The sequence below is a fragment of the Erythrolamprus reginae genome, chromosome 2 (genome assembly GCF_031021105.1).
Source record: "Erythrolamprus reginae isolate rEryReg1 chromosome 2, rEryReg1.hap1, whole genome shotgun sequence".
NCBI lineage: Eukaryota > Metazoa > Chordata > Lepidosauria > Squamata > Dipsadidae > Erythrolamprus > Erythrolamprus reginae.
In genome coordinates, this window is record NC_091951.1 from 343,907,679 (window position 1) to 343,925,520 (window position 17,842).

The 17,842-nt window shown below is 45.1% G+C and overlaps 1 protein-coding gene across 3 annotated transcripts in view; it reads right to left on the reverse strand.

Moving 5' to 3' along the window:
• Positions 1–5,960: 5,960 nt before the first annotated feature.
• CTIF (cap binding complex dependent translation initiation factor) overlaps positions 5,961–17,842 on the reverse strand; it is a 217,360-nt gene continuing 205,478 nt past the window's right edge. For all 3 annotated transcript variants that reach the window (XM_070743583.1, XM_070743582.1, XM_070743580.1), the window contains exons 10-12: positions 16,193–16,348; positions 9,260–9,313; positions 5,961–6,997 (exon numbers count right to left, since the gene is read on the reverse strand). In XM_070743583.1, coding sequence (XP_070599684.1) covers positions 6,782–6,997; positions 9,260–9,313; positions 16,193–16,348 — 426 coding nt within the window. In that variant the 3' untranslated portion in view covers positions 5,961–6,781. The remainder of the gene's footprint in view (positions 6,998–9,259; positions 9,314–16,192; positions 16,349–17,842) is intronic.

Consider the following 17,842-nt stretch of genomic DNA (forward strand, 5'->3'; position numbering starts at 1 on the left):
ATGTTTCTAAATATTAGTTTAAACATAAGGGTGTGGGTCTTTGTGGCCTATGACAATCATGAAGTGCTGTACACCTCATGATTCTTGACAAATGTATATTTTCTTTTATGTACACTGAGAGCATTGGCACCAAAGATAAATTCCTTGTGTGTCCAATCACACTTGGCCAATAAAGAATTCTATTGAATGGGAGACAGATCGAATTCTGCAGTGGAGTGGGACCAGGGGTCACAAGAAGAGAAATGGAAAGATGGCGTTTTTCTAAATTAGAGTTAAGAAAGGACAGCAGATCCAGATTAGGGGTGTCCACCCTTGTCATTTTAAGACTTGTGGACTTTAAAACTCCTTAAAATCCACCTCTGTCGTCAGGCTTGGGGGAACTGAGACACCCCCCCCCCCCTTGTCTATGTAACTTTGTGCATGATATGACTGTGTGCATGTATTTTATCTACTGGGGTTTTTATATTTTAGACTTTGTAATGTAAAACTGTTATTTTAGATTTTAATTATTAGATTTGTTACCATGTATTGTTTTTATCACTGTTGTGAGGCACCCCGAGTCTACGGAGAGTGGCGGCATACAAATCTAATAAATAATAATAATAATAATAATAATAATAATAATAACAACAACAACAACAACAACAACAATAACAACTCCCAGAATTCCCCAGCCAGCATAGAATTGAAGTTCACACGCATCTTCAAGTTGGCACAGTTGAGAAGCACTGGTCTATGGGAGGTCTGTCTTATTGGACCCTTCATCTCTCCCAATATCTCAGGGGTTGCCACAAAGAAGGGGGAGTCAAGCTATTCTCCAAAACACCTGAAGGCCTGACAAGAAGCAATGGGTGGAAACTAAACAAGGAGAGAAGCAACTTAGAACTAAGGAGACATTTCCTGACAGTTAGAACAATTAACCAGTGGAACAGCTTGCCTCCAGAAGTTGTGAATGCTCCAACACTGGAAGTTTTTAAGCAGATGTTGGATAAGATGTAGTGTAGGTTTTCCTGCCTAAGAAGGGGGTTGGACTAGAAGACCTCCAGGAGCCCTTCCAAGTTCTGTTATTCTGTATTTTTCCCCCCTCAATAGCATATTCTCACATTAACCTTTCACTTCATATGAAGGAAAAAATAATAATTTAACTAGTCAGCTTGTTGAGCAAACTATAAAGTTCTGACATGATTGGGTGGGGAAAACACTGATACATTTCACCTTAAATTCCAAGGCTAAGACAACACAGTAAAAATATATTGGATTTTTAAAACATCTTTAACGAGAAACATTTTCCTACTCCAGAAATCCCACCTAATACATACTTACAACTCACTTTCCAGTCAATTGGAAGAACATCAGGTCTTAATTCCTCATTTTAACTCAGTTCCCTGAATTAATGTTAGCCTACGACAGTAGAGCCTTTATCATAACTGTAAGCACAATTATCAAAATCACTCATTCACTCCCCCTTCAACTAAATTACTATTGGTTTTTGCTCACTCAATCTTCACCATCAGCGGATTTGATGAGAATAATTGGCACTCGGCTTTTGTCACCACGAAACTTACAGAGGCGATCCTCGACTTATCACCATTATTGGGAACAAGAATTTCCATTGCTAATTTTTATGCCCTTTCCTTGCCGTGGGTTGCTAAACGAATCACCGCAGCTGTGATTCGCTTAACAACCGGCTGAGAAGGTCACTACATGGCATTGGACCAGAATACCTCCGGAACCGCCTGCTACCGCACGAATCCCAGCGGCCGATAAGGTCCCACAGAGTTGGCCTTCTCCAGGTCCCGTCGACTAAACAATGTCGTCTGGCGGGCCCCAGGGGAAGAGCCTTCTCTGTGGCGGCCCTGGCCCTCTGGAATCAACTCCCCCCGGAGATTAGAACTGCTCCCACCCTCCTTGTCTTCCGTAAACTACTTAAGACCCACCTATACCGCCAGGCATGGGGGATTTGAGACACCTTTCCCCCAGGCTTATTATAATTTATGTTTGGTATGTATGTGCTGTTTGGTTTTTAATTATGATAGGGTTTTTAGTTTTTTTTAATATTAGATTTGTGCCAGTATAATATTGTTTTTATCGTTGTTGTGAGCCGCCCCGAGTCTTCGGAGAGGGGCGGCATACAAATCTAATAAATTATTATTATTAATTATTATTAATGGCGATCTCAGGACAGTGCAACGGTTATAAACACACGGCAGTGGCCAAGCATCTAAATATTGATCACATGACTAGGTTGCCATGGTCGTAAATGTGAGGACTAAGTGCCTTTTTAAACCCCCCCCCCCTGTTGTAACAGTCGTTAAAACCAAGGGCTGTAAATCAAGGACTTCCCATCTGCTTCTCTGCACAATTCAAGCCAATCCATATGTTTATAATTAATATGAGAAACACCAAGTGCGTTAAGCACAGCAGAGCTGATAGGTTGATATCACGTAGGTTAATATTTAAAGAGTCATTCAGATATTTTGGAAAACAGATGGCAGGGTGACAATATTTTCCCCCCCCTCCATATTAAAACGTTCTGTACAGGATGTTATTAAATTTCCAGCTTTGAATTTAAACCCATAAATGCTCCTGGGGAGCTGGCATTTTTCCTTGGGATCAGTGTTTCTTTCCTTTGGGAATTTTAAAGGCTTCCAATTCCCAGAATTCCCCCCTTTATTTTATTAATTCATTAATTGGACTCCTATGCCGCCCCCTCTCCGAGGGCCCATGCCAGCTGATCTAAATGAATAAATAACTCTGGTGTTGTGAGGTGACTGGTCCCCATTTATCAAAAGTAAATAAATAACACTTATCTAAAATGAAAAAAAAACCCCAAACCTTAAGGCCAATTTAATGGCGAAACTTTTTTACCTCAGGTGCCGAAAGCACCTGAGGGAAAAGTACAAACACTATTGCGCCTTCACAAGTGCCCACACCTCTAATTCAAGGCCTGGGGAGGGCGAAAATTGCCTCCCCTGCCCTCAGGAGGCCCTCTGGAAGCCAGAAACAGCCTGTTTCCTAAGTTCTGGTGGGCCTGGTAGGCCCGTTTTTCACTCTTCACAGATTCCCCGGAGCCTGGGGAGGTCAAAAACACCTTCCCCTCAGAGGCCCTCCAGGAGCCAAAAATACCCTACCAGAGCTCCATGTGAGGTAAAAATCAACTAGCTGGTGCCCACATGCGTGCTGGAGCTGAGCTAGAGCAACGGCTTGCGTGCCGGTACCTGTGCCATAGGTTCGCCATCACTGCCTTAAGGAACATAGGAGTTATATAACGCCATCTGAGGGGACACAACGTCTTTTTCTACACAGACTAAATCGGGATGGGGAAACATGGGCTCAGTAACGGGTTCCAGGACATGCTATTTGGTGCGCTGTCCCGGTAGGGAAATCCTGGATGCGCCCGCGTGCCTCCGCGTGAGATTTGGCTTTTGCGCATGCGCAGCAAGAGAAATCATGCGTGAGGATGCTCGCCTGAGTGAGATTTTGGCGATTTTTGCCATTTTTTTGCTTTTGCGCACGTGCGGAAGCGAAAATATCGCCAAAAATCGCCAAAATCTCGCTCGTGTGCATGTCTTCACATAAGATTTTTCTTGCTGAGCATGCGCAGAAGCTGAATCTTGCACTGATGGATGTGTGCGTTGCATATGCCTCTGAGGACGCACCAGTAGTGCCAAATAGGAGCAAACCCTTTATGATTTGTGGACTCCCAGAATTCCATGGTTCCCCCAACTCTGGACTAGATGTATTGGTAGAGAGCCAGTTCACGATATTCAGAAATGTCTATGCCTGGGAATTCCCAGAGTTTTACACCTGAGGTTGAAAACGTTGCAAAAAGCTAATGCAAGTCATCCTCAACCTACGACTGCAATTAAGGCCAAATGTTTCGGTTGCTAAGCAAGACAGCTGCAAGTGGGTTTTGCCTCATTGGACAAGCTGTCCTGCCCCAGTGATTCAGTGAAAGGCTGCAGCTGTGAAGTAACACAGCTGCTACTTAACGAATCTGACTTTGCTTGTCAAAAGCTTGCAAAAGGGGATTCTCATTACCCTGGGATGCTGCAACCGCCATATACCCCGGTCAGTTGCCTAGCGTCCAAATTCTGATCATGATGTAACCATGGGATCGCTGCAACGGTTGTTACCTGGGAAAAGTGGACCTGAGTCCTTTTGTCCCAGTGCTGTTGTAACTTTGAGTGCTTACTATGTTGAGGATTACCTGCATAGCCCTGGGGTTTCTCATAGCAATCAGAAAACCTATGGAAGAGCTGGGGTCTCCAACTTTTGGCAACTTTAAGCCTTGTGGACTTCAATTATGGGACCACCTCCTGCCGCATGAATCCCAGCGTCCGGTTAGGTCCCACAGGGTCGGCCTTCTCCAGATCCCGTCAACTAGACAATGTCACTTGGTGGGACCTAGGGGAAGAGCCTTCTCTGTGGGGGCTCCAACCCTCTGAAATCAACTCCCCCCCAGATTCGTGTTGCCCCCACCCTCCCCACCTTCCGTAAGAGTTTGAAGACTCACTTAGGCCGCCAATATTGGGGTCATTAGACTCTAGCCCCCTGGCCAATGAATGTATAGTAAGTCTGTTGAATGGGATGTGTGCATGTTAATAGGCTTTTTAGTTTCTTTTTAAAATGTAATTCTTAATTTTAACTTATTATCTCGATGTACAGTGTTCCCTCGATTTTCGTGGGTTCGAGCTTCGCAAATAGCCTATACCACGGTTTTTCAATAAATATTAATTAAAAAATACTTTGCAGTTTTTTTTCTATACCACGGTTTTTCCCGCCCGATGATGTCATCGCCAAACTTTCGTCTGCCATTGCTGATTGGCCGAAATCTCGGCCAATCAGCGTTGTTATCGCAAAAAAAATAATTATTGTTAATAAATAATTATGTTTATAAATATCAGGATCACTGTCTTATTCAATGGTGAGTACTAGTAATAATGGTGAGTAAATGGTTGTTAAGGGAATGGGAAATGGTAATTTAAAAGTGTTAAGGGATGGCTTGTGATACTGTTCATAGCCAAAAATGGTGTATTTACTTCCGCATCTCTACTTCGCGGAAATTCGACTTTCGTGGGCGGTCTCGGAACGCATCCCCCGTGAAAATTGAGAGAAGACTGTATACTGCTTTTATATGTTGTGAGCCACTCCGAATCTTAATAATAATAATAATAATAATAATAATAATAATAATAATAATAATTCCCAGAATCCCCCAAAGCTGGCCAGGGAATTCTGGGGGTTGAAGTCCATCAGGCTTAAAGTTGCCAAAAGTTGGAGACCTCAGTGGAAGAGAATTACATCAAAGTTTGTACAGAATTAGGCTCATCAAACCTCTTGGCAAGACAGTAATTAAGGGCAATAATAATACTTTTTGAATGCTGTTTGGCCTGGGACTCCCTTCCCTTCAAGATCCTTGCATATTCTTTGCAAATCTCACGTCACATTTACTTTTTCAAAAACCGAAACAGCAGGCTGTCAGTTCAGCTAAGGCGGTCTTTCCCCAATTTCCTTCCATTCCCAAAAACCGGAACGTCTTTCAGCCAGAGGTGAGCTGCTAGTCGGAACACCTAATTGGGGTCATCTCCGCGGCTCTGGAGGTACCGCGAGTTCGAGTGGAATAATGCTTCTGCGCCCGTGCAGGTAGCAAAATCACGCAGGTGCGTTTTTAACATGCGCGGAAGCAAAGAACCTCACTGAAACATGGGGGACACCTGCGCCTCCGCGTGCTATTTTGCTACCAGCACGGGTAGCAAATTAGGTGTTCCAGCTAGCAGCCCCCCACTGCTTTCAGCCTAAGGTACGTAAAAAACCCCAAACCCATCCTTCAATCAATTTCAGCGTCCCTTTTGTGAGTGCATAATGGAGTTGTACACTTCCCCCCCCTCCCCCCAAAAAAACCACTTTTAACCAACGGTGGGTTATTTACCCGGGTTTGGGAAGCACTGCTAGAAGAATATGTGCATGTATATATACAGAGAGATATATATACATATATTTATAGAATGGGGGGTGGGAAACCCACCAAGGAAAATAGTGTTCAGTGCAAATGCAAATACCTTCCCCCCCAACTCTTGCCCCCCAAAAAAGGGGCAAGAAAAAAAATCGCTTCTCAACGTCTACTCTAGAATGAGGTTTCGTGATGGGGAGCCACAGAGGACAGCTCAGGAGACCAACCTTTGAAGACACGGGGAGAGCAAGGCGGGGTGGGGTGAAGAGGGGACCTTCTTTTGGCTTGACAAAAGCTGTCAGCTACCAGCATCTGGGGGTGGAAGAGGTCTGTCTTTGTCCCGTCCCCCCCACCGTCTCACCCAAAGACATCTGCCTCCCGCCAGTTGGCCAACGCGAGCTGCTACAATGCTTCGGAAACCATCCGTTCCTGCCCTCCGAGTCGCTATTCAACCGGGCTGTGTTCCTCCTGAGTCCCAACAATAGCTTGGCGGGACATTGAGCTGATGAGCCGCGCGGGTCACATAAAAGGGAACGCTCAACAAAACCACAGCGGGGAAGGAGAGAGAAGAAAAGAAGAGGGAACCTGAGGATGAGTCTGAAAAAAAAAACCCAGACATGCTTCGCCCCGATGAACGTATTCTTAAAACATGCTGTGGGTTGTCTTTTTTTAGGAATCGGATCCCTGGACGTCCGCGCCGTCCCTTCTCCCAGTCCCTGTATAACGCGAGCGCTCCTGCGTCCTTTTAGAATATTCTGAATGTGGTGTTTTGTGTGGTTTCTTTAAAGTGCGTGTCTTGTTGCTCCTCTCGGCCCTGGGCTGCTGCCTTCAAGCTGTCAGTTTCTGGATTGTCTTGTTGTAATACTGCGTGATGGTGGGGGTCAGGGGGTTCCAACTATTGGCGTGCAGCTCAATCACCTCCAGCAGAAGGGACCGAGTCAGCATGGACTCCGAAGGGCACAGCATCTTGTCGCGGGCGGCGGCCAGCAGTTCCGTCATCAGCTCGGGAAGCTGTTCTTCCAGCAACCGGCCGGCACTTTGTAACTGTTGAGGAAGAAAGAAACGAGGTCAAAAGCCGAGGACCAGATGTCTCTCCCTCCCCGTCTCATAGAAACACAGATTGACAGCAGAAGAAGACCTCATGGTCCATCTAGTCTGCCCTTATACTATTTCCTGTATTTTATCTTAGGATGGATATATGTTTATCCCAGGCATGTTTAAATTCAGTTACTGTGTGGGTTTACCAACCACATATGCTGGAAGTTTGTTCCAAGCATCTACTACTCTTTCAGTCAAATAATATTTTCTCAAGTTGCTTCTGATCGGTGTGGGCGAAAAAGTATAGTGTCTGAGCGGCAGTCCTTTTGGGACTGGGCGGCATAGAAGTATAAATAAATAAATAAATAAACAAACAAACAAACAAACAAACAAATAAATAAGAAAAAAAATCCCTTCTTTTTTATTAAAAGAAATTAATAATAAAACAAAACCAAAATCTATTACTATTATTACTATCTTCTCCTCTTTTTCCATTCCTGTCTCCTCCCCCCTTGTGTGTGTGTGTGTGTATTTGTGTGTGAACTCTTGAACCATTTCCAATAACAAGTGAGCTATTGGAAATTGTTTAAGAGTTCACACACACACACACACACACACACACACACACAAACGGCTAGGGTTTTTTTTCTGTTATTATTTGGGTGCTTTTTACCATATGCTTTAAATCAAGAGTCATTTCTCTCTCTTTCTCTCTCCCCCTCTTGCTCTCTCTCTTTTTCTCACTTTCTCTGTCCCTCTCTTTCTATCTCTCTCTCTTTCTCTCTCTCTCTCTTTCTCTCTTGTATTCTTTCTCTCTCTCTTGCTTTCTTTCTCTCTCACTCTTTCTTTCTATCTCTCTTTCTTTCTCTTCTCTCTCTTGCTATCTCTCCCCCCATTTCTCTCTCTCTCTTTCTCTCTTGTTTTCTTTCTCTCTCTCTCTATTCCTTTCTCTCTCTTGCTATCTCTCTCCCCCCTTTCTCTCTCTCTCTCTCTTTCTCACTTACTTTCTCTCTCCCTCTCTCTCTATCTCTGTCACCGAGGGGATGCGAGAGCACTTTCTCCGAGCTCTTCGGGAATGCCTGCCCTGCCTCTACTGCAGCCCCCTTGCTGAAAGTCCAGGATGAAAGCGGTCCCAGCGAAGGGGCTGCGGGCGGGGCGGGCATTCCCGAAGCGCCCGGAGAGAAGAGGAGGAGAAGCCGCAGCCACGGCTGCGGGAGAAGTCGCGCCCCAAGGCAGGAGGCGGCGGAGGAGGAGAGGGGGCGGATCGGGCGGGGGGCAGGGCTGAGAGGCCAGGGGTGCGAGGGGGCCGGAGGCACCGTGGGGAGGCCGTGGCGGCCGTGGCTCCCTTTCTTTCTACTGCCGGCGCCTCCCCACTCCCGCACCCCCCCACGGGCTGGCAGGGGGATGGGTAGCGCGTGCCCGTGGAAAAGGGTGCGCGGGCGTGTATTTTGGGGTGCGCGTGTGCGCACGCGCGTAGCTTACAGGGAACGCTGGTTGTAAGTCAAGGATTACCTGCATTTTTAAAGCAATTTTAGCCTGCAGTATCTTTTTCTTTTATGTACGCTGAGAGCATCTGCACTAAGACAAATTCCTTGTGTGTCCAATCACACTTGGCCAATAAAATTCTATTCTATTCTATTCTATTCATAAAAATTCAGCTAGTATCACTGAATACACTAAATTCTAAAACTCAACACGTGTATCATGATGGTAGAATGAGCATATTATGATGGTAGAATGAGCTGCGGAGAGGGGCGGCATACAAATCTAAATAATAAATAAATAAATAAATAAATAAATAAATAAATAAATAAATAAAATTAAATTAAATTAAATTAAATTAAAATAAATAAATAAATAAATAACAGAGCAAGTCTTCCAGTCTTGCCATTAACCTATGGCAGGAGTAGGCAAAGTTGGCTCTTCTATGACTTGTGGACTTCAACTCCCAGAATTCCTGAGCTAGCATGATTGGTTCAGGAATTCTGGGAGTTGAAGTCCACAAGTCATTAGAAGAGCCAACTTTGCCGACCCCAGGTTTAAGGGAAAGATTTATGAAAACAGCTCCTTTGGAGAATAAATACAAATAAATACTGTTATGGCTTTAAAAAGATACTTCTAATATTCGTTTCTGATTTTGTGCAGTAAAAGGGCTGCATAAATTCTTGCTCTCATAATTTTGACATTCACTAGGGGAAAAAAAACCCATCTTTGTTGAGTGAAGAAATGACATAGAAACAGGTTAGATAGACATTTCCAAATATTTACCTCCATTGAGCAACAAAGAACTGCATCTTCTTTTATATCCTGAGATTGCAACAACTGCAGAAAGAGAGAAAAAGAGATATTTGAAGGAAGAGCCACTTAGAAATTCTTCTCCAGGGGGAAAAACTCAGGTGTTCAAAAGAGTGAAAGAGTCGGAGCCAAAGTAGACTGCAGTAGACATGTTTTATTTTGCATTCGTTCTTCATTTGACTCCTATGAAACACTGCAATAAATGGATTTGCAGTTTAGTTTAGTTTAGTTTAATTGGATTTGTATGCCGCCCCTCTCCGGAGACTCGGGGCGGCTAACAGCAATAATAAAACAGTGTACAGTAATAATCCAATACTAAAAATGATTAAAAACCCATTATATAAAAAACAATCATACATACAGACATACCATGCATAAAATTGTAAAGGCCTAGGGGAAAGGGCATCTCAATTCCCCCATGCCTGGCGGCAGAGGTGGGTTTTAAGTAGCTTACGAAAGGCAAGGAGGGTGGCGGCAATTCTAATCTCTGAGGGGAGTTGGTTCCAGAGGGCTGGGGCCGCCACAGAGAAGGCTCTTCCCCTGGGTCCCGTCAAGTGGCGTTGTTTAGTTGACGAGACCCGGAGAAGACCCACTCTGTGGGACCTAACTGGTCGCTGGGATTCGTGCAGCAGAAGGCGGTCCCTGAGATAAACTGGTCCTGTGCCATGAAGGGCTTTATAGGTCATAACCAACACTTTGAATTGTGACCGGAAACTGATCGGCAACCAATGCAGACTGCGGAGTGTTGGTGTAACATGGGCATATTTGGGAAAGCCCATGATTGCTCTCGCAGCTGCATTCTGCACGATCTGAAGTTTCTGAACACTTTTCAAAGGTAGCCCCATGTAGAGAGCGTGGTTGGTTTGATGTACTTTTCGCTCTTTGAATTATTTCCCTTTTAGATGGTTAATAATATCTGTTTTAAATGGAATATTCTGGCATTTCATAAATTATAAAATTGCACGTGGATTTTTTCCCCCTCATTCAGGCTGAAATCTGGGGGGGGAAAGCCATTAAAAAAACCCTGATTCCAGTTCAATTAAACTTTTTACTTATTAAAAAGAGCATTCTGAAACCAAAGCTGAACTTAACCTAAAAGCATTAAATGCTTTTTGCATTTGGCACAGATTTGGGCAAAAATGGCTGGTTTCTTTGCTTCCGCGCATGCGCAGAAGCAAAAAACCAGTATTTTTTCACTGGAAATACACTGGTTGCGGGCCTACACGCTCCGCTTCTGCTGCCCAAACGGCGTTTCTGACCGTTCAAGGTCCTGCCCACCACTGTGGTTATCCAACATCTTCTTTAAAACGTCCAGTGTTGGAGCATTCCCAACTTCTGAAGGCAAGCTTATTCCACGGATTAATTGTTCTGTTGGCAATTTTCTCCTTAGTTCTAAGCTGCTTCTCTCCTTGTTTAGTTTCCACCCATTGCTTCTTGTCCTACCCTCAGGTGCTTTGGAGAATAGCTTGACTCCTTCTTCTTTGTGGAAACCCCTGAGATATTGGAACACTGCTATCATGTCTCTCCTGGTCTTTCTTTTCATTAAACTAGCCATGCCCAGTTCCTGCAACTGTTCTTCATACGTTTTGGCCTCCAATCCCCTAATTATCTTTGTTGCTCTTCTCTGCACTCTTTCTAGAGCCTCAACAACCTTTTTGCATCGTGGCGACCAAAACTGAATGCAGTATTCCAAGTGTGGCCTTACCAAGTGGTATTAACCCTTCACGTGATCTTGATTCTATCCCTCTGTCAATGCAGCCTAGAACTGTGTTGGCTTTTTTGGCAGCTGCTGCTCACTGCTGGCTTATATTTAAATATTTTCCACTAGGACTCCAAGATCCCTCTCACAGTTACTACTGTTGAGCAATGGATCACTTATACTGTACCTGTGCATTTTGTTTGCTAGTCCAACCCTCTGCTCAAGCAGGAGTCCCTACACCAGTGACGGGGAACCTATGGCAAGGGTGGCACAGGTGGCACACAGAGCCATAACTGCTGGCACGTGATCCGTCACCCTAGCCCAACTCCAATGTGCATGTGTGTGCTGGCCAGCTGATTTTTGGCTCACACCGAGGCTCTGGGAGGGTGTTTTTGGCTTCCAGAGAGTCTCTGGGGAGATGGGGAAGAGTGTTTTTATTCCCCCTGCCCCAGCTCCAGGGAAGCCTTTGGAGCCTGGGGAGGGTGAAACACAAGCGTACTGGGCCCCCCAGAAGTTGGGAAGCAGGCAGTTTCTGGCTCCAGAGGGCAGGGGAAGCTGCTTTTGCCCTCCCCAGGCATTGATTGATTGATTGGATTTGTATGCCGCCCCTCTCCATAGACTCGGGGCGGCTAACAACAGTAATACAAAACAGCATGTAAATCCAATACTAAAACAACTAAAAAACCCTTATTGTAAAACCAAACATACATACATATAAACATACCATGCATAAATTGTAAAGGCCTAGGGGGAAAGAATATCTCAGTTCCCCCATTCCTGATGGCACAGGTGGGCTTTAAGGAGCTTATAAAAGGCGAGGAGGGTGGGGGCAATTCTAATCTCCAGGGGGAGTTGGTTCCAGAGGACCGGGGCCGCCACAGAGAAAGCTCTTCCCCTGGGCCCCACCAAACGACATTGTTTAGTTGACGGGACCTGGAGAAGGCCAACTCTGTGGGACCTAACTGGTCGCTGGGATTCGTGCGGCAGAAGGCGGTCCCTGAGATAATCTGGTCCGGTGCCATGAAGGGCTTTATAGGTCATAACCAACACTTTGAATTATGACCGGAAACTGATCGGCAACCAATGCAGACTGCGGAGTGTTGGTGTGACATGGGCATTTTTGGGAAAGCCCATGATAGCTCTCGCAGCTGCATTCTGCACGATCTGAAGTTTCCAAACACTTTTCAAAGGTAGCCCCATGTAGAGAGCGTTACAGTAGTCGAACCTCGAGGTGATGAGGGCATGAGCGACTGTGAGCAGTGAGTCCCGGTCCAAATAGGGCCGCAACTGGTGCACCAGGCGAACCTGGGCAAACGCCCCCCTCGCCACAGCTGAAAGATGGTTCTCTAATGTGAGCTGTGGATCGAGGAGGACGCCCAAGTTGCGGACCCTCTCTGAAGGGGTCAGTGATTCCCCCCCCAAAGTAATGGATGGACAGATGGAATTGTCCTTGGGAGGTAAAACCCACAGCCACTCCCTCTTATCAGTTTTTGCTCTCCCCAGGCATTGAATTATGGGTGTGGGCACTCGCGCATACACAACAGCATGCGCGCAAACTCTTTCGGCACCCGAGGGAAAAAAGGTTCACCATCCCTGCTGTTCTGTCTGGGTTCCCCCAGACGTCAACACCAACTAAAAAGAGTAGCCAGACACGCTGGTAAAAAGCAAAGTCATTTTATATCTTTGAAAACAAACACAGATAACAAAAACTGTTCTTACAAACTGGAATGCTATGAAGCTTCACAGAAGAGTCACGACGGCCAGACAATACAACAGGCTTCTTGCTGGCACACACACCACTGTAGATAATAAAACCCACGCCTCCCCCAAGTTTTCAGCCTTCGAGGCCACAAGCCAGAATCAGAGACGCCAAGGATCGAAGCAAGGTCACAGGACTCCCAAAAGATAACTCTCCACAATACAGGAAGGGCGGGCCTGCCTTTTCAACCTTTCTGAGGAGAACCACACCCAAACCCAGCTGTTGCCTATTAGAGTTGGAAATACCTGGCTAATTGTCCCCTTCTTTGTGCTGCCCTTCTCTGCCTCATATCTATGATGGCTTGTGCGTTCTCATCTAATGACTCCAGGCTACTTGCTGGGGAGAGCTCCCCCCCCGGGGGTCTCAGGCTGTTCCCCCTCCTCCTCGTTCTGACATTCCTCTTCCCCGTCTGCCTGGTCCTCCTCCTCCTCCTGTTCCTCGTCCTCCCCCTCTGAGCATGGAGCCGGCAGAGTTCCAGCCGTTCCCTGAAGAGCCTCAGACTGAATCACAACACCTGCCCTACACTATTTCAGACCGAAGTTGTGTTCGCTGTACCTCCTCCTCCACTGAGTCGCTAACCTAAGTCGCTAAGCTTTCTCAGGCCTGTGCCTACGATGGAACTGCAAATCCGTCGCTCTTCAAGAACGGAAGCCAAAATGAATGGAATTTTTTTTTAAAAAAAAAATCAGTAAAACCAAACCAAACAGACAAGGCTGAAAATGACTCAGGCAAACGCTTCTCATGGCGACTTCGCTCTTAGACTGTCTGCCTTCAATAATAGCAAACCCATGACCCGGGGGGGGAGGGCGGGGGGAGAGAACACAACAATTTTCCAGAGGATGTTTTTGTTCAGCTGCTTCTTGTGAACTTTGTTGTGATGACACTGAAGGGAGATTATTGGTAACAGGGATGGCTGAACAAAGGTCTTTGGGGAACTTGAGGTTTCAGGCTGCCTCTATGTTGGGGTGTTGGTGGAATCAGAGCGAAGGCAGTTTTAACAGAGTTGGAAGGGACCCTGCAGGTCTTCTAGTCCAGAGGTAGGCAAAGTTGTCTCTTCTATGACTTGTACACTTCAACTCCCAGAATTCCTGAGCCAATTATACTAGCTCAGGAATTCTGGGAGTTGAAGTCCATCACATGTCATAGAGGAGCCAACTTTGCCTACCTCTGTTCTAGTCTAACTGCTGGCTCAGGTAAGAGATCTTTCTTTCTTTCATCCTTCCTTCCTTCCTTCTTCCTTCCTTCCTTCCTCCTTCCTTCCTCCTTCCTTCCTTCCTTCCTTCCTTCCTTCCTTCCTTCCTTCCTTCCTTCCTTCCTTCCTTCCTTACTTATTAGATTTGTATGCCGCCCCTTTACGTAGACTCAGGGCGGCTCACAGCATACAATGAATCAATTCATAACAAATCTAATAAATTTAAAAAACGTTTACAAACCCCATTATTAAAACAGACATACACACAAACATACCATACATAAATTGTATAGGCCCATGTGTGTGTGCGAAAGGCAAGGAGGGTGGGGGCAGTTCTAATCTCCGGAGGGAGCTGGTTCCAGAGTCGGGGCCACAACAGAGAAGGCTCTTCCCCTGGGACCCGCCAGACAACATTGTTTAGTCGATGGGACCCGGAGAAGGCCAACTCTGTGGGACCGAATCGGTTGCTGGGATTCGTGTGGCAGAAGGCGGTCCCAGAGATATTCTGGTCCAATGCCATCAAGGGCTTATACCCGTGATGGTGAACCTGTGGCACACTGAGCCATATTGGAGGGCCCGTGATACTTTGCCCTGAGTCAGCTCCAGCACCATGTACACGCTGGCCGGCTGATTTTCAGTCTTGGGAAAAGCCCTTTCGCCCTTTCTGCACTTCAGGGAACCTTCCCTAAAACTTCGGGATGCAAAAAAATCACCCAACGGACAAACCGGAAGTGCGTTTTTCCAAACTTCCGGTTTGTCCATTGGGTGATTTTTTTTTTTTGCCTCCTGGCAAAAAAGAAGCCATTCTGCTTCTTTTTGCATTCTGGAGGGTTAAGGGAAACTTCCTGAAGCCCCGGAGTCATAGTTCCCTCTAAGCTGAGCAGTGAGCAATCGCTCACTTAAAAATCATCATCAACTCAGAGTTTTTCAAACCTGCCCAGAAGAGTGAGAGGGAAGGAGAGAGAGAGGAAGAGAGGAAGAGAGAGAAACAGATAGAAAAAAGAGAGGAAGGAAAAGAGAAAGAAAAAGAATGGGAGTAAGGAAGAGAGAAAGAAAATCAAAATCTAGTTTGAAACTAGCTCAACTATTTAAGTGCCATTTTGATACTGATAGAGTTGCCCTATTATGAGCTCACTGTTATAGACACACAGTACAGTATTTTATTTTGAAATTCTCTGAGGCAAAACAGGGTGGGTTTTTTATTTGTTTGTTTGTTTGTTTGTTTGTTTATTTATTTATTTATTATTTCTGTGCCGCCCAGTGCCGAAGGGACTGCCGCTCAGACACTACACTTTTCCGCCCACCCCAAGAAAAATTTAGAGGGAACTCTGCCCGGAGTGTCAAAAACAGTATAATGAGCAAACCGGAAGTGTTTTTCTGAACTTCCGGTTTGCCCGTTTGGGTATTTTTTTTTCACCTATCAAGCTTCAGAAAGGGCTGTGTGCATACGCGAGGGGGGCAGCACAGGGGTTTGGGGTGGGAGGGAAGGGGTGGACACGCCACACATCCCCTTTTGGAACGCGAACCAAATTTTTTTCGCCATCCCTGTCTTTATACCATTTCAGATAAATGTTGTCTAATCTTTTATTAAAAACCCCAGGGGTTGGAGGAAGCACAACTTTTGAACACAAGCTGCTCCATGGATTGATTTTCCTCACTGTCAGGAAATTAATAATAATAATAATAATAATAATAATAATAATAATAACAACAACAACAACAACAACATATTAGATTTGTATGCCGCCCCTCTCCGAGGACTCGGAGCGGCTCAAAACAAGCAATACATATACAAATCCAATATTAAAACAGTTTAAAAAAACCCTTATTAAAAACAATCATACAATCCAGACAAACCATACATAAATCGGAACAGCTAGTGGTATGTTAATTTCCCCATGCCTGACGACATAGATGGATTTTCAGGAAGGCAAGGAGGGTGGGGGCAATCCTAATCACTGGGGGGAGTTGATTCCAGAGGGATCTACTATCTATCTATCTATCTGTCTGTCTGTCCGTCCGTCCGTCCGTCCGTCCGTCCGTCCGTCCACCCACCCACCCACCCACCCACCCACCAATAAATGATACACCGAATACAGCCATTTTTCGCCTTGATTGGGATCTTAAAAGAGAGGAGATCCCCAAAACACAGAATTTTTCCAGAGCTGAAAATGGCAGGCAATTTCTCCCAACACGCACTTTTGCCAAAAGCGCTCTGGAAACAATGAAGACATGCCCCCCTCCCCCCCGACTCACCTCCCTGAGGCAGGTGTAAATGGGGCAGACTAGAACGCGGAAAGGCTCCCCGGTGCTGCTCCGCATAGTGCCGAAGACTTCGCAGAGGAAGGTGATGAAGCCCAGCCAGCGTTCCACGTCACTCTGCTGCAGCTCTTCTCGCATGGTGAAATCTTTCTGCACAAGAGGAAAGAGGGGGGGGGGGGGAGAGAAGAAAGTTAAGCAACAGACTCTAGAAAAAGTGCAGAGGAGAACGACAAAGACGATTAGGGGACTGGAGGCTAAAACCTATGAAGAACGGTTGCAGGAACTGGACATGGCTAGTTTAATGAAAAGATGGACCAGGGGAGACATGATAGCAGTGTTCCAGTATCTCAGGAGTTGCCACAAAGAAGAGGGAGTGAACACAAGAACAAGGGGACACAATCTGAAGTTAGTTGGGGGAAAGACCAAAAGCAACATGAGAAAATATTATTTCACTGAAAGAGTAGTAGATCCTTGGAACAAACTTCCAGCAGACGTGGTAGGTAAATCTACAGTAACTGAATTTAAACATGCCTGGGATAAACATATATCCATCCTAAGATAAAATACAGAAATAGTATAAGGGCAGACTAGATGGACCATGAGATCTTTTTCTGCCATCAGACTTCTATGTTTCTATTCACCATAGCAGCTGAGGGTAGAACAAGAAGCAATGGGTGGAAACTAAACAAGGAGAGAAGAACAATTAACCAGTGGAACAGCCTGCCTCCAGAAATTGCAAGTGCTCCAACCCTGGAAGTTTTAAAGAAGATGTTGGATGACCATGTGTCTGTAGGGTTTCCTGCCTAAGCAGGGAGTTGGACTAGAAGACCTCCAAGGTCCCTTCCTACTCTGTTGTTGTTGTTATTATTATTATTATTATTATTATTATTATTATTATTATTATTAATAATAATAATAATAATAATAATAATAATAATAATACATACATACATACATACATACATACATACATACAACCATTCAACTGATTCATCTCAACCCAATCATGCTGGCTGGGGACTTCTGGGAGTTGAAGTCCAAATATCTTCAAGTTCCCAAGGTTGGGAAACATTGCCATAGCCAACTGTTTTTAATCAGAATTTTAAACCAGAAATCTCCAGTTAATTTTAATCCATGTTCAGCAAACAAATACCATGAACGTTTTGCTAAAAAAGAGGGCAGTGAAAATGTTTACTGACCCCTCGCATCCTGGACATAAACTGTTGCAACTCCTACCCTCAAAACGTCACTACCGAACCCTGCGCACCAAGAAAACTAGACACAAGAATGGTTTTTCCCTGAACGCCATCACTCTGCTAAACAAATAATTCCCTCAACGCTGTCAAACTATTTACTAAGTCTGCACTGCTATTTCTACTAGTTTTTTCTCATCGTTCCTATCACCCATCTCCTCCCACTTATGACAGTACCTGGTTGCTTGTACCCTTAAGATTTTTATTAATATTGATTGTTTCCTCATTGCTTATTTGACCCCTATGACAATCATTGCGTTGTACCTCATGATTCCTGACAAATATATCTTTTTCTTTTATGTACACTGAGAGCATATGCACCAAAGACAAATTCACACTTGGCCAATGAAGAATTCTATTCTATTCTATTATTTTTCCTAAATATAGTCAT